Consider the following 17,643-nt stretch of genomic DNA (forward strand, 5'->3'; position numbering starts at 1 on the left):
AATTTTTGTCCCAGTTTTGTTTTTGTTTTTTTCCCCCTTGAGTATTTGCTTGTAGATGTTACAGTTTCATTCTCTTCTTCAGGACTTAGGTTGAATTTCTCTTTATGGTGGGATTCTCCTTTTATTTATTCATTCTTCCAGCCTGCTTCCAGTCTTGGACTTTCATGTTAGAACTGGGTTCTGCACAAGTCTGTAGAGAAAGTCTGGGCAGCCTGTGCCCCTGCTTTTTTTGGGAATATCAAATATCGTCTTATTGCAGGATGTCCGAGACAGGTCAGGCGAGGAAACTGCAAGCTTTCATTGGTCCCAGAGTGGTCCACACCAGGGCAAAGCTGACTGCTGTCTCCGTAGGCTGTGATTTGCAAGTTTCTGACTTGGCTTTGGGTCTGAGGGAAGAGTAGTCTGCTGTTGCACTTAGTTCATCAGCCAGCTGGCAAGCTTTGCTGGTTCAGAGACAGAATTCCAAACTCCACTTTGGTCATTGCTCTGCGTATTGAGCTAGGTACTGTGATCCCACCTCATCCCCATTTTATTGGCAAAGATGACAAAAATGAAAAATAATGTGCTACTGAGCTTAAAGAAAACATGTACACAAATAAGAAGCTGTTTCTAGGTCTGGGACTCCACACTGAGTGATGGGTGATAAAGCTGCTGGTTTTGGAGTTTTCCCTATCTTGGTGTCCCATATGAGTATGGGAGTTCCCCTCTTGCCTCAGGACACAGCCTCTACCTGGGCACTGGAATGCTTGCTAGGGATGTTATTGTCCTGTCATCAACAGACCTCTCTATCTCACAGATGACTTTCTGTGACTTTTTCTGGATTTCCTCACCAGGATTCCATCTAGGGCACTTTTTACATCTCCTTGGAAGGAAATTTAGCTGTGCTGTTTTCCTGTGACTCCACCATCTTTTTTCCCTTTCAATTTTATTTTTTTTGGCATTAAAAGGAATTCCTTTATGCCTTTACTTTTTGGGGTTCTTAGCACAAATGAGTATTGTACTGTGGCTTTTTCATAATCTATTGTGATAATCTTATTATAATTTTGGATATTTTTGTTTTTAATGTGATTATGCCATTTGTTTTCCTAATGCTTCCATTGCATTCCTGATATAAATCCAGTTTACTCACATTGAATGATTTTTGGGATATATTACTATATAATCTTTTAAACAAATTTTGAAGCAATAGAAGCAATATTGATTTGTTTCTTATTTGCTTTATCCTTCCCAGATTTAGCTAACAGGACTCTGTTTTTCTCAGCAGTAGGTCTGATGGGGTACTTTCAAAATTTTTGAGAATAATTTTTATAGTATCAATGTGAGTTCTAGTTTGATAGAATTTTTCTGTGAATCCTTTAGGAGCAAGAACTTTCCCCCTGATAGTTTATTTATAGTTAGTTTTATTTTCTTCCAAGATTAATTTGCACTATTTCATTTGTGTCCTCAGTTTTGTTTAGCCCAAGGAGGTTTGGATAATTTTTTTCTTTCTCCTGGTTTTCTTGAAAAGTAAGTAGAACTCAAAGAGTAACACTAACATTTTAAAGAAAGACCTTTTTTGGGTGTAGTTACAAGTTTTCCAGAACGTTTGAAACAGTATCTTATTCCTGTGTCTGTTTTCTTTAAGGACTCCCTCCCCTCCCAATCATTGTTATTTTTCCTATGTGTCATAGGAAAAAAAATACCCGACTTGATGGGTATGGAGTTGTCTTACAGTTGTTTTCATTTTCATTCTTGTAGGATAAATAATTACGAAAAGTTTTAGAGACACCTGGGAAGATTTGTATGACCTGACAGAGGGAAGTGAACAGAACCAGTAGAACAAAACATACAATAACATTAGTGTTTGTTTGTTTTTTAATTCAACTTTGAAAGACTTAGAAATGGGGCAGCTATCTGGATTCAAGACACTTCCAACCTGTGTGACCCCTGGTAAATCATTTAACAGCCCTTGCCCTTCTGTCTTAGAATTGTTTAGAAGGTAAAGGTTTAAAAAAAAAAAAAGACAATAACTAATGCTGTAACCAATTTGGGAATTTATTTTGCTTGAGAATGTATATTTATTACTTATTTTCTTTACCTTTTTTTTAATGAGCCAATCAACGAGAATTTGACAAAAATAAGAAAAGAGGGTTATTCCCTCCAGGAACAAATACAGAATGGTCTGTTTGCATAACCAAGCTCCCTGCTACCTTTCCAGTTTTCTCACATCCTGCCCTGGCTGTCCTTTGAACAAGACACTCCAACTCTTGGCTCTGGGCATTTACTCTGACTTCTCTGGCTTCCTTTAAGTCTTATCTAAAGTCCTGTCTTTTACTGGAAACCTTCCCTCTTAATTCTAGTTCCTTCCTCTGTTCATTATTTCCTATTTATCCTACATATAATTTACTTTGTCTATATTTGTTTGCTTGCTGTCTCTCTCATTAGCTTGTAAGCTCTTTGAAAGAAAGGACTGCCTTTTGTCTCTTAGGGCTGAGCGTATTACCTATTCCACAGTAGGCATATATATATATATATATATGAAATATTGATTGATTGATAGATAGATAACAGGTAATAAGTATAGCTTTGGAAAGGTACAAGTTGAAGTTCTTATATATATAAAATGGAGAAACAAGCATAGTAGATTCACAGTTTCATAGACAATTCTTTTTCAGTTTTACCGTGTATATGGAAATGCTTATTTAAATTGCTAATAAAAAATAACAGTAAACATGGAGGTAGACTTTATTTTCTAGGAGTTTGGCTGAGAAAGGGAAAGAAAGTTTTAAGAGGTCAAATAAGGAGTTTTTGAAGATACTGGATAGGGGAAAAATTGAAGATGGGGAGGAGGGGATGATTGGGGTTGGCCGGGGGAATGCTGAAGAAGGGAGTGGGCTGGCTTTGGGAGGAAGGGCTACTTTTTTAACAGACCTAGGGTAAAGGAGGAGAGATAGGGAATGATGGGAAGAAAGGGAGACAGAGAACTACTAGCAAATGGCCTTTCTCTCCTCCTTTATTAATATACCTTGTGACATCTACTGAGACCATGAGGAAAGAAGATCATTTGGGAGGTTTGAAGAAAGATTAAAGGTTTAGTACAATATAACAAATTTAGGAAGAGAGAGAATCATTTTGAGAGAAGTAAAAGAAATATCTTGCAGTCAGTGAAACTAAATAACATTAATTCATAGTAGAATTTTTATAATCTTCTATTTAGAAAACATTGAAGTAAACTACTATCTGTTCTCCCCTCTGGAGTTGGTCAAAAAACCTCAAGCCATCTAAAATTTTGTCCAATAGATATCTCATAGTTGAATTATTTCTTTTTTAAGCCTATTAAAGCTATCAGCACACAATTAAATCAATGATCTTATTGAAGGGAGTTTTTTCTAAAAAATAAGATTGCAACCAATTCATGCCTCTATTCTGTGATATTAATTAATAATGTATTATTTATTAATCAGTTCATTTAACATGATTATTTCTATTGTTAAATCTTCCAAAAATCTTGAAACAATTGTGGTATATGGATATATCATGATGTAAAGAAAGGCTCTAAGCATTATTTTAATTTTACTCAATCAATTTTTAAAATTAGTAAACAAATACAATGGGATCTAACATTCTCTGTATCCTTTAGTTAATGTGAGATGGGACAGATGTAGATCATGATTCACATCACTTTGAAAGATAACTTATTCCTTAATAATGCCCACACTGAGGATGCCTTCAAATCTTGTATTGTTGCTTATTGGTTTCAATCTGAGTTTTTAATACCTCATTTGGAGTGGTGTTTTTTTGTTTTTTTTTTTGGCAAATGTACTGAAGTGATATGCCATTTCTTCCACCAGTTCCTTTTACAGATGAGGAACTGAAGCACACAGGGTTAAGTGACTTTTCCTGGGTTATACAGCTAGGAGATGCTTGAGGCTGGATTTGAACTCAGGTCTTTTCTGTGTCTAGGCTCAGCACTCTGTTGACTGGGACAACTAGCTGTCCCCAAATCTTATATAGATGCCTCTAAAGGTTTTGTATAGTAGGGGGGATTGGGATATTACATTGATAGGTATTGATGTTTGATTGGTTTTTATTGTATTTTTATTGTATTTTTCCCCCATACCATTTATTTCTCTCCTGATATCTTGTATACTGTCCCTTAATTGGCCTTTGTTATTTCTGTAGTACCATTTTTTTCTATGTCTTTTGCAAGCAACTCGTGGACTGTGAGCTTTCAATTCAAGTGTGATAGTTCCACTAGCTTTTGTTGAGATGGTTTGTGCAACTCTTACATCCTTCTTTTTGTAGTACTTCCAGTTTTTGTCTTTGAATGCACATTGAATGGGATGACTTTTCTTAGTTTGATATCTTGCCATGTTGTTTTTAAACTAGTTTTACTTTCCAATTTTTGTCTTTTCTTTATGAGTTAATACTGCTCATAATTGTCTATCATTCTTTTTTCCTGACAAGTTTATTTTCTAATATGAAGATACTTTTGGAAATCATTTCTCCATTTGCTAGAAGTTAAATACTTTCTGACTTAAGGGCTTTCTGAGCTATTTGGATCTCATGGCAATTCATTTACATTTTTTTAACTTTTCTTCAGATTTGTTTTATTTTTATGGTAAAGCCATATTAATATTCACAACAGGGTGATTGTTTAGAGTCTACATCCGCAGTCATGTCCCCATTGAACCATGTGATCAAGCAAATACTTTTTTTCTGTGTTTCTCCTCCCACAGTTCTTTCTCTTCTTGATGACATTATTATAATCAATATCATTTATTGTCTTATTCTCACTTTATTTGCAACAAATTGATTCAGCAGTATTTCCCCTTATTGTTTTTTTAAACTGATTTTGATCTTACCTCTGATAAGTTGATGATATGCTAATAGTTGACACAGAAATAGCTCTCATTTCAATAATGTCTTTTCCTGTCTATTAAAATACCTATTCCATTTATCAGTGGAAGTGACATTAAAGGGAGACCATGGGATCTTTCTCTCTGACTTACAACTGAAATCTTTCATGTGCATTGTCAAATGGAATTTTTTAAAAAATCATCTTCTATATGTGTATTGTCTACCCTAGAAGTGTGATATGTGTAAAGGTAGAAATTGGAAAATATTTAACATAAGTAAAACTACAATGAGACTTGGATAAAATTAAATTTTAACACTGTCAGTATGTGCCTGCAAGGTCCCCTGTAAATAGGATTAATGGCTTCCATTTGTTCCTTGAGAATGAGACTAATTTACTTTCCCACTGGTATCCCTAACGTTTAACATAGTGTATCAGCACACATGGCATGGAGTAAATGCTTAAAAAACATTATTCACATTGTGGTTTTGGCTTAGCATGTTGCCTGTCAATACATTTTTTGGAAGAATGTATTCTTATGTAATCTTTGACCTTTCTCATTTCTTTGTCCCGGACCATACTTTCCTATATGTATTTTCACCATAAGTAAACAATTATTAGAGTATACTGATTTGATTTTGAGAATTTTAATAAGTCCTAGGTAGAATTTCTCTAACAACAACTACCTAATGTCTAGGTAGTCAGCCAGTCTGGGTGAAACAGCAAAGTACCTTGGGAGAAAGATACCACCACCACCATTTTAATCACCATCTCAACTCATGATGGTCACAATCCAAGAACCTTGGGAATGACAGTGCTCCCTGCACCACCAGGTCTACTTCCATTGAGGGAAGCAGTAGCATCACCTTCTGCATCATCATCAACAGCAGCTACTGATCAACCACCACTTACAGGGAGATAGGAATCCAGGATGTTCCAGTCCTGAGCCCTATTCCTCCATTTAGCTTAGCCCTCACTGCCATTGTCTGGGGAGAGAGCTCCTATGGAGATGGGTTAGCTCCCACCACCTGCATTACCTAGGGCAGGCAAGCTAGCTAGCCTCATGGAAGCAGCAAGACCTTCTGAGGAAGACACAGTAGGCAAGCATGTGCCAGTCAAGTCAAACCACCCTTATTGCCTTGACCGCCATTTCTCTTCTGACCCAAATGGAGACAAACAGTATCATTACTTCCAGCTCACTGCCCATCACCATCAGTCTCAACCTCTATGGATATGCATTCTGGAAACTGCTCCTACAGACACATTTTTTAAAAGACTCAAAAAAGTTCTTGCCACCAAAGCGCTTGGTACTGCCAAGTGACTCAGCAATTTACCCTGGAAATGGCATTAAAGAATGGACATCACCATTTACTTTGGTGCTACAGCCTGAGGACCTTTATATCAGACTTTGAGCTGAAACCTGTCTTGACTCCCTCATTAGAATGTAAGTTCCATGAGAACAGGAATGGTTTCACCTTTTTATGTGTCCCTACAGCTTTGCATATAGGGAATGCTCAATAAAATCATTTATTTTCTTCTCACCAACTTATATTGGTACATTAACTGTAAATGTTCATGGTGTTCTTTTTTCCAAATACTTACCATTTGTGCCGTATGACGAAATGGCTCCATGCCCCATGAAATGATGCTTCTTGTTACTTCTGGGCATACAATGCAACCAATTCCATCAGCTCCTCTCCTTGTCTTTCCAGAGCGTACCTGTCAGCTAACTAAAGTTAGTTCCAACTTTATTCTGGTCAGTCAGTTAGCATTCAGCTAGTCAAAATGCCTGTTAGATGTCAGACATTGTGTTAAGGTTTCTCTTATAGCTGGAAAATCAACCTCAATAGGATTGATAGTATTATTATTATTAACTATAATAATAATAATAATAATAATATGATTAATAGCTTAAGCTATTCTAGGAGAATGTCTGCTAATTGGTTACTAGACATTCCATTTAGGATGCCAGTAGTCATATGGACATTTCTTGATGGTCTAAAAAAAATTGAGAGTCTTCATTTCCCCTTTGCCCATTTTCTACTATTAAGTTACTATCACTGCATAAATGTGTCATAGGTCTAAGTGTCATCTGAAAATGTTTCTTTGTAACATGGGTTACCATTTGCATGTTCTGCTCAAATTCATCATTAGGTAGCCTGACCATTGGTGGTTTATTTCTCCATAATTAGCAATGTTGGACCTCAGAAAACCACTCTTTTGTTAACAGGATGACTCCCAAGCCTTTACAGTGGGGTCCAATCTGCCAAAGTGCTGGCACTCCACTGGCTCAGCTTTAGGGGGTCCCTTCTGAACTATGATGAGGAATGGAGATGGATAACAACCGCTATTACCAGTCTCCACTGTTTACTTTGCTCATATTCTGTTCATCTAGAAATCTCAGAACGTAGTTTTCCTTCTTTATGTTATTACTGGTTAAAGTGCCTCAGTAGAATTTAAAGCAATTTTAACTTGTTTCTTTTGAAATAAGTGTAGAATCCTATAAAACTATATACCCCTTTGGTTAAATTCAGAAAAAACCCCAACAATATATATTTGTAATTGTAAACTGTAAAGACGATCACTATTTTATTTAGTTAGTAGCCACTGGAGTTTCTTGGGTTAGAGGAGTGAAATGACCAGAATGATGTATTTTAGGAAGATCACTTTAATAGGAGTGTCAGGAATGGATGATGGTAGAGGGGAGAAATGGGAGACAATGAGAACAAGGTTGTTACAATAAGCCAGGTCAGGGGTTAAAAAGACATTGAACTAGTATAGTCTCTATGAGTTATTGGGGTAGAAATGACAAGATTTGGCAACTGTTGTGCTCCCTGGAGTGAGAGGAGAGGAGGAATCCTGAATAATGTCAAAGTTGCAAACCTGGATAACAAAAAGATGGTGGTGAACTTGACAGTCTGAAAAATGGTTTTCTTAGGTGACTTTTTCAGATATAATGCCATCTTCATTGCTCCTAGGGTAATGTACATTGTATCCCATTTCAATCCAAAGTTTGATGCAATTGCTTTTGTTCTTTTTTGTTTTTGAGGAAAAAATTTCACATAGGGCTGGCAAAATATACTCCTATCTGGCTATGTCATTTAATGTGTCTGGCAAAGTCATTTAATCTCTCTGTGACCACATTTTCCCAGCTGTTACAATGAGTCGAGCTAGATGGTCTGTGAGGTCTCTTAGTGTTGTAAAACAGAACAGAAGAATTTGGTCTCAATGTATTCATTTCTTTTTATCTTCTTCAAGCCTTTGTGCCATACCCCTAATTTAATAAAAGAACATTAGAGAAAAGCCACTTAATTTGGTTCATTCCCATCTACTTCTCAGAAGATCACTCAGTTTTGAATGAGTGCTTGAGTCTCTTTAAGTTTTAAATTCACTCAAAAGTGAACCAAAGGTTTTTTTCTGATATATTGTTTTTTGAGACAGCATTTTATCCAGCGATTCATCTACTTGGTTTGACCTTCAAAAAGCATAAGCTTTAGGACAGTATTAGATCATAGGCTTTTGGGATATGTATCACTACTCTGGTTTTAAACACTTAGGCACTGATGCAATTTCCCTTCTGTGTTCCTTTGTGGCACCTGAGCAGCTTGTTTAATGAAGATAGAAACTTACTTCGAATTAGAGAGAAGGAGAGACGCAACCAGGAGGTTCACCAAGAGAAAAAACTCTTCCCTGTGAATGCACCTCTCTTTGGAGAGCCCTACAAGGTACTTTCCATGTACAAGGGTATAAAATGCTTGTCAAGCCGTGTGCTGAAAGTCATTTAGTGCAGTGCAATTTGTAGAGTGGTCAGAATCGGTGAATTAGGAAAAAAACTAAAGTTAATGGGATATATATTAAGTTTTAAGAATTAAGAAAAACATGCATGCCACATGACTTAAGATTCCAGAGGTTGGGGAGCTGGGAATGCTCATTCCCAGATAGCTTTGAGATCTGCAAGGTAACATAGTTGTCCCTTTTTAAAAAATCATTTCCCTTTAATTTTTGCTCCCCTTCCCAGAGAATCATCCCTTGTAAGAAACAACAAATAAGAAAAATGGGGAGGGGGTTCAGAATTTCAAAATTAGCAAACGGACTGATCAAGTTTACCATATATGCCATGTCTAGGGTCCCCCACCTCCGCAAAATACATTGCCTCATCTCTTCAAGGACAAGCTCAGTCATTATAATTACACAGTATGCAGGGCATCCTGGTTTATTTTTTTGTATTGATAGTCAATATGTTTATCTTTTACTTCTGCTTACTTCCCTTGGTAAGTGAAGTTTCATCTAGCATCTTTGAACTCTTTAAATCCATAATTTCTTACACAGCTATACATTTCATGCACCACAGTTATTGTAGCCATCCCCCCCCTTGTCAACAAATACCTACTTTTTTTTTTTAATAGTTCATTTCTATCACAAAAAAGTGCTGTTATGATTATTCAGTAAGATTTCTGGGTCAAAGAGTTTTTAATTGTGACATTTTTCTATTTAATTTTTTTTTCAGACTAGCAAAGGCGATGAGTTGTCCAGTAGAATTCAAAATACATTGGGTAATTATGAAGAAGTCAAGGAGCTGATCAGTACCAAAAACCAGAATCTCTTTGGTATCCCCGAAGAAAGTAGCCTCTCTTTAACCCCTCAAGGAAAATCTAGGTGTTTTTTCTATCCTGAGAAGACTGGTAGTATCCCACATTCGCCATTCTTCAGTAGTGTCCATCACCAAGTTATTCATTCTTCTGCTTCTGGTCCTTCTATTTACATCCCTACTCACTGTCCAAAAGCCACACAGGCAAGAATGGAACCAGCCTTGAGCTTACATGCCAGAAGTGACGGTATATCTAGCACTCAGCACCAAGGAAAATATTACAGTGGTCAGGATCGGCATCCTAGGAGTCAGAACAAGAAAGATGAGCTCCTCCGACCTGATGGCACCTCTCGTGTTGAGCTTTCAGACTCAGCGCTGGAGATGGAGAATTCTCTCTTGTCGTCTGCATTGTCTTCTTCAGTTGCACCATTGGCATCCCACCATTCCAACCAGCCAGCTGGGTCCAGGATGCTGGGGAGCAGTAAGAGCTGTGTCCAAGCTAAATCTCTCTCACACCTACCACTAGAGTCCAAGGAAGAAGAGATGCCGCAATACAGTCTGGCTCCGGTCACCAGCTTAGGGATAGTCACCTCCCAGCCGTCTTCTCAATCATTTCCCCCTCCCTCCCTGCCCTCAAAAACCACCGCGATGCAGCAGAAGCCTACAGCATACGTTCGGCCCATGGATGGTCAGGATCAGGCACCCAGTGAGTCACCTGAACTGAAACCACTGCCTGAGGACTATCACGGACATTCCTATGAGAAAATACCAGATTTCAAAGTGACTGCCAAAGCCAAACTTTCTAAGTTGAAAATGCCTCCACAGTCCACCGAGGTAAGTAGAGTTCCCCAAGTGCTTGGGGGCACTGTTCAAAGCATGGGTCAATGGGGTGGTGTCTGGGATGCTATAATGGCGGCTGTCGTCAGAGTAGGGGATGCAGACGAGGTGAATCATTGATAATTGGTTTTGAGCTCAGGAATACTTCTCTATATTCGAATTTGAGAGACGGAGAAGGGTGGTAAATTATAACATCTAGGACATGAAAGAGGAGAGAGAGAGGGTCAGAACTTGGAACAACTTATTTGGGATCGTGGTGTCATGACTTAGAGGTGATCAAGTGTAGTTTCATAATTTTCCAGATGAGGAAACTGAGGCTCAGTGGGTTAGAAATTGGTCTGCTTTGGGAATTAAGGCACAGATTGTGAGTCTATTGGGGATCAAAAGATTACCTGTATAGCTAAAGAAAATTAAAGAAAATATTGCAAAAGGGGGCAGTTCAGTGAATTGAGAACCTGACCTAGAGACCACCGAGGTGTTCTTGGTTCAAATATGACCCCAGACTCTTTCCTAACTGTATGACCTTGTGTAAGTCACTTAGCTCAATGCCTAGCCCCTACCACTCCTCTGTCTTTGGACCAATACACATATTGATTGTAAGGTGGAAAGTAAATTTTTTTTTAAAAGAATGTTACAACAGAATTAATTTTGAGGAAGAGAATATATTCTCTTGCCCTATTTTAACATTTCTTTTCATCCCCACCTCATGTTACACTCTGCAGATTTGGAGGGTATTGTTTTTTTTAATTAGTAATATCTCATCATTTTTACTCTTTATCTTAAATAACATCTGCCCTTTCCTTCTATTTCTCTACTGAGTATGTTATTTCTATAGTGTACTCTCATTACACCCATTTGTGTGTATGTTCTACCTTCCTTTTGTATGATTCATGTGGAGCTGAGATTTTTGTCACTCCCATTCCACCCACCCTTTCCTCCTTGTTTCATCTTTTGTGAGCGAGTAAGTTCCTTCTGTTTCCTCTTCCTTTCTTGCATAGTATATTCCATTTTTTTCTCCTTTTTCTTTGCTAATACCAACAGAACAAAAAGAAGACTGGCCAGTGTTCTTTGTAGACATTAGGACACCTAAGATCGGCTCCGTTCCCATCTCTCCCCTTGGATGTTAGCACTTTCTCATCTTGTGGTCTCTTTAATTGGCTAGATGTTGTGTGGATGTTGCTGGTGTTCTTTGGACCTTCTGTATTTGTGGTGTAGTCCGTCAGTATGGAATTGGCTGGGTGGCAGATGCTAAACTAATGACTGGATTATACAAAGAAAAGTAAACGTCTTTTCTAAGAAGCTCACAGTCTAATGTGCAAACAACTATCTACAAGCAAGGCACATACAGGATAAATTGGAAATAATCACTGGAGAGAATGAATTGGATTGGGAAGAATTTGGAGAAGATTAGAATTTTAGCTGGGACTTGAAGGGAGCCAGGGAAGGCAAGAGAAAGACATAAGGAGAGATAGCATTCCAAAAGTGGGAGATAGTCCCAGAGCCAGGAGATGAAGTCTCTTTGTTCTGAACTAATAAGAAGAGGATAGTTTTATTGGATCAAACAGTATACAGGAGATGGGAGTAATTAGATGTAAAGACTAGAAAGGTAGGAAGGCACTAGATTGTGAAGGGCTTTGAATGCCAAACTGAGGGTTTAAAATTTGATCCCAGAGGATGAACTAAATGATAACTCTATTACAACTATCAATAATATGGAATTAGGTCTTAATCAATGATAAATGTAAAACCCAGTGGAATTGTGCGTCAGCTAAGGGGGGCTAGGGAGGCCTGGGGCAGAGGGAAAGAACATGAAGCATGTAAGTAGGGGAAAATATTCAAAATAAAAATATAATTAAAAAAGTAATAATTAAAGGGAAAAAGTTTAAAAATGTTTTGATCCCAGAGGGGATAGATATTCTCTTGAATACAGGACTTAACCTTTATAATTACTTTGATAAGTGAATGGAAGATGGTCTGGGCTGTGAAAATCTCTGCTCCCTCTCCTCTGCTTAGGCAATGCTGGCCAGGGTCTGAGTGTAGCAGCCAAGTCTGGGCTTTACAGTCTGTACATTCCTAGTCTTGAGCTCCTCCTGGTAGCCTGATTTAGATTCTAGCCTTGACTCCTTCTCCTTGCATAGCCCTTAAATATAGAGTTGGATTTATCCCTTGCTGGGATCTCATCAAATCCCAACCACATGTAATTGACTACACTGTTATCAGCCTTCCCGTAAGTTCCCAAGGACTGTCCTGTGACTTTGCTTTGGGACTATCATTTCATTGTGGGCTCTCTAGGTCCAAGGATGCTCTGGTGATTGTCTATCTCTGTCTCCCACTGTATTAGAGAAAAGAACACACAAATGTAAAAAGGACAGAATAGAAATCAAACCACAGGAAAATAGCAGTCAGTTCAAGGAGCACAAATAAGACCAAGACTTAAGTGGAAAAATAATAAAGAAAACCTAAATGAGGGAGTCACAAATCATAGAAATAGTAATTTAAAAAAAAATTTTTTTAAACCCTTAACCTTCCGTTTTGGAGTCAATACTGTGTATTGGCTCCAAGGCAGAAGATTGGTAAGGGTGGGCAATGGGGGTCAAGTGACTTGCCCAGGGTCACACAGCTGAGAAGTATCTGAGGCCAGATTTGAACCTAGGACCTCCCGTCTCTAGGCCTGACTCTCAATCCACTGAGCTACCCAGCTTCTCCCAGAAATAGTAATTTTTGAAAGAAAATTACAATTAATTCACTTACATTTCTCAGAGTATCCCTTCTCCTTCCCAGAAAGCTATCCTTTAAGATAGAGAATAAAAAAAGGACAGTTCAGCAAGACTAACCAGCATATTTCACTTATTTATTCATTTATTTGTTTGTTTGTTTATCTACCCAGCCACTTATTTATTTGTTGGCTCCTAAAGACTATATCTTTATTTATTTTTTAGGTTTTTATTTAATTTATTAATTTATAGCATTTCTCTATGTTTATAGGATTCATGTTCTATCCCTCCTCTCCTCCCACCCCCTACCATAGTCCACACACAATTCCACTGGGTTTTTACATGTGTCATAGATCAAGACCAATTTCCATATTATTGATATTTGCATCAGGGTGATCACTTAAGAGTCTACATCCCTGATCATATCCCCATGGACCCATGTGATCAAGCAGTTGTTTTTCTTCTGTTTCTACTTCCACAGTTCTTCCTCTCAATGTGAATAGCGTTCTTTCTCATAATTCCCTCAGAGTTGTCCTGGATCACTGCATTCTAACCAGCATATTTTAAAAGTCTGCCATTCTGTTTTCCACATCCATAGTTCCCACATTTCTAATCAGGGCAGGAAGAGGTGCTTTTTCCTCTCTTTTTCCAACCCAAGCTTGGTCATTATAATTTCATAATATTTAATATATTTAAAAAACATTTTTACTAATGTTTTCTATATTGTCTGCATTTTACCTTATATCCCTTATCAAAAAGAATTTTTATTTTGGCTCTATGACTAAAATTCTCTGTAGTCTGTATCTTTAATTTATGACTATAGAAAGTGGCCCAGAGAAAAAGAAGGAATTGGCCAACTGCTTTGAAATCTGACCTTCCTAAGCTGGGTCGATGCACACCTAACTCGCTCTGGATTTCTATGAAAAAAGGCAAATTGAAATACAATCTCCATAGAATTTTTTTTAAAACATTTATTAATATTCATTTTTAACATGGTTACATGATTCATGCTCCTACTTTCCCCTTCGCCCCCCCGCACTCCCCCCACCCATGGCCGATGCACATTTCTACTAGTTTTGTCATGTGTCCTTGATCAAGACCTATTTCCAAATTGTTGATAGTTGCATTGTTGTAGCAGTTTCGAGTCCACACCCTCAATCATGTCCACCCTGACCCATGCGTTCAAGCAGTTAATCTCCATAGAATTTTAATTGTTACATTGATAAGAGGAATAAGAGAAAAACTTAGCAAAATCAATTAAAGGTTAAAAAACATCTGATGTTCTATGATTTTTGCCTCTGCAATTAGCCATTGAGTTTGAGGCTATGTTTTCTCATGGCTCTTCTATATATGTTCTTTGTAATTTAGGACTAAACATGTTCTTTGTCATTTCACAAGGTTCAGATTTGTTTGTAAATGGGCAGTTACCACTCTAAAACATTTTTGGAGTTTCTTCATATATGTATATATATAGGGGAGGAAGGTTCTGCTTGCTTCTTTTTGCTTTAGATAATATAACTTTTTCCATGCTCCTCTGTATTCATTATATTCCCCATTATTTATAGGAGTTATTTATATAGTTCATTGTAAAGTTAAAGTTTACTTAGTTAAAAGTAGAAATCAACAAGCCATCAAAGTTAAAAATGTGATATGGTTCTCTATAGACATATAACAGTTTTTTGAGAAGTATTTTGTCATTCAAATATTTTCATTTAAATTTTATTGTTAATGCTAATCATTCCAGGATAGTACAATCACTTATCCCCATTCTTCTTTGTAAACAGAATGATAGAGAGGTAGCTATGAGCTAACTGCTACACTGAGTAGATAAGTAACTTTATGAAGAAAACAGTTAAGTATTTCACTGGGAAGAAATGTATCTTTGAAAAGAAAATGGGCTGGTGGGGAGAGTAAATAGTGACTGCTAGACATCACTTTTAACATCCTTGATAACATTCCCCTGCCAGGATGGCTTCACAGCATGTTGGGTAGGTTCCCTGTGGTGAACTCCTAATCCTACAGGGATGAACGTTACATAAGATGGCTAGACATAGGATAACCTGATTTATTTGTTTGTTTTCTAATTTAAAAATACATTTAACATGTTGAAAAATTTTTTATTTCCAATGTTTTTTCATTTTTTTTCTCAGTTTTATGAAAAAAACAATTTACTTCAAGTTTTCTCTCTCTCTGTCTTCTTCCTGAGACAGTGAATAGTCTTGATATAGATTATATCCGTATTTTAACATAATGCAAATTTCCATATTGTTCTTGCCATGAGAGAAGTCACAAGATAACCTGATTAGTAATGTTGGAAGGAGCATCCTAGAAAATGAATGAGATCACAAATATTTTTGCATAGTATAGTATTCCTTTTCCTTTCCACCATGTTAAAATACTCATACTTTAGTGGCACAAATATACCCACTGCTGGAGATAGAACCCTTTTAACTGATATTCTTGTGCTTAATGTTTACTATTAGCATTCAATTTTTGTTTTAAACCTTTACTTTCTATCTTAGAATCAAAACCATGTAATTTTTCAAAGACAGAAGAGCGATAAGGACTAGGCAAAGGGGGTTGAGTGACTTGCCCAGAATCACAGAGCTAAGAATTATATCTGAGGTCAATCTGAACCCAGGTCCTCCCATCTCCAGGCTTGGCTTTCAATCCACTGAGCCAGCTAGCTGCCCCCCACCATTCCTTTAAATAATATAACTGCATCTAAAGTATATCCATAGTTCTCCTAGCATGTGTCTACCAACTTTGTGTTTGTTCTTTCTGAGTTGGCGATTGAATTAGCCAGATGGAGAGGGACCTAGGGGAAGAATTTAGACTTAGGAAATGTGGCTTGCTTCTCCCCTGTTTTTGTTGGTAGGGGAAGAGTTATTGGGAAAACTGGGGGGAAAGTATCTTTGTAATTTGACAGCGAGATTGGCATTTATTCTGCCAGGTTCTAGGTAAGAGCCTGTGATTTGGTTGAGGTAGTTAACAATTATTTAGTCCAGAGTCTTTCCTAAAGCAGTTATTTATTCATGCATGCAGACACAGATACATTGAGATAATTATTCACCTCTTTTGGTAAAAGTGGCTGTGGGCATGTGTACATTTTTAAAAGGCAAAGTGGGTTCAGAATTTAATATTTTGATCTGAACAAATTACAGTGGTAGGAGAAACAAGGAGCACTTCCACGCCCACCCCACCCCTCCCAAATCCTGGGTCCTGTCCTGAAGAGATAAATTTTCACTTTGTAGGGCTGAGTTGTTATTTGAAAAGCCAGTGGGGTGCTAGGGATAAAAGCAGACTTATAGTAGAATCTCTAAAAAGAAGAAGCTGGAAGGAGCCATTTGTTTTCATTTGCTTAACTTGTTAGAAACCAAGTCAGAGAGAAAAATCTCTTTTCCTGTCTTTCTGAATGTGTAAATAGTTGGGTTTTGTAATTTCATTTTTCCTTGGTTCTTTACTGCCTCTGTAAAAGAACAATTTATTTTTTAAAATCCTGAATATAACCTTGTTTTCCTGTGACTAAGGTTTCTTAGAAGTCAGAAGATAGGTTAGAGTTCTATTCTCCAAACTCATTATTATTTAATGGCATAAATTGTTCTAAACTTTACCATGTAATCATGTGGGTTCTTTTAATGATAGTCTGGGACTTTGGAATTATGCAAATAAAGTGTTTAAAATTTCCATAGAGACTCTTAATGGCTTTATATCCCAACAAACCCATCAGTATCAAAAAAGGTTCTATATATGTATATATAATTATAATAGTACTATTTGTGATAGCCAAGAATAGGAAACAAAGTAAATGCCTATCAAGTAGGGAATAATCCAACAAACTGGTACATGAATATATAATGGAATTTTACTCTGCTATAGGAGATATGTGTGATGGTATTGAAGTCCCTATAAACAAATGGAGAGCCAAAAAAACGGAAGACATAGTACCTAGAGCAATGGAAATGGAAAGAAAGAGGACACAAAAAAATTAAAAATAAATGTAACTAAATTATAAAGATTAATTGGGAAAGGGGTAGGTGGGTGGCTCGGTAGATGGAGAGCTAGGACTAGAGATGGGAGGTCCTAGGTTCAAATCTGGCCTTAGACAACAGCTGGGTGACCCTGGACAAGTCACTTAACCCCCACTTCTAGATCTTGACTGCTATTCTGCCTTGGAAGCAATACACAGCATTGAATCTAGGATGGAAGGTAAGGGTTTAAAAAAAAAAAAGTTGGTCAAGCTGGAAGATAACATTTTCCTTATCACAAAGGACCAGTTACAATTGGTACAAAAATGTGGTTTTACTTTGAAATAACAATTTTTATCCTACTATTACTATTTTCTTTCCTTTATAAATTTTTTTTAAAAGCACATTAATTCCATGGATGCAATTTGGCCCTTTAAGATAGTCTTAAATTCTGCTCCTTCTAGTATGAGCAAGAGATTCCTAGCTCTTTAAAGGGCTGATGTACCAGCAAAAGGAAAAAAATCTGGCAAAGGTCAGGGTATCTACAAGATTCAGATTTTTCCATCTTCTCAATTTAAATATGGAATGAAATACAAACTACAGAAGGAACATATAAACTTAGGAGTTACCTAAAGATCACTCAGAAGAAGCTAGTTAAAATAATCGTACATTATCTTTCAGAAAAGAGTATATAATTTA

The 17,643-nt window shown here is 37.1% G+C and overlaps 1 protein-coding gene across 1 annotated transcript in view; it reads left to right on the plus strand.

Moving 5' to 3' along the window:
- Positions 1–260: 260 nt before the first annotated feature.
- Positions 261–17,643, plus strand: part of AFF1 (AF4/FMR2 family member 1) — a 108,557-nt gene continuing 91,174 nt past the window's right edge. Inside the window, exons 1-3 of the mRNA XM_044681615.1 lie at positions 261–347; positions 8,395–8,562; positions 9,345–10,259. Coding sequence (XP_044537550.1) covers positions 261–347; positions 8,395–8,562; positions 9,345–10,259 — 1,170 coding nt within the window. The remainder of the gene's footprint in view (positions 348–8,394; positions 8,563–9,344; positions 10,260–17,643) is intronic.

Source organism: Gracilinanus agilis, chromosome 6 (assembly GCF_016433145.1).
Source record: "Gracilinanus agilis isolate LMUSP501 chromosome 6, AgileGrace, whole genome shotgun sequence".
NCBI lineage: Eukaryota > Metazoa > Chordata > Mammalia > Didelphimorphia > Didelphidae > Gracilinanus > Gracilinanus agilis.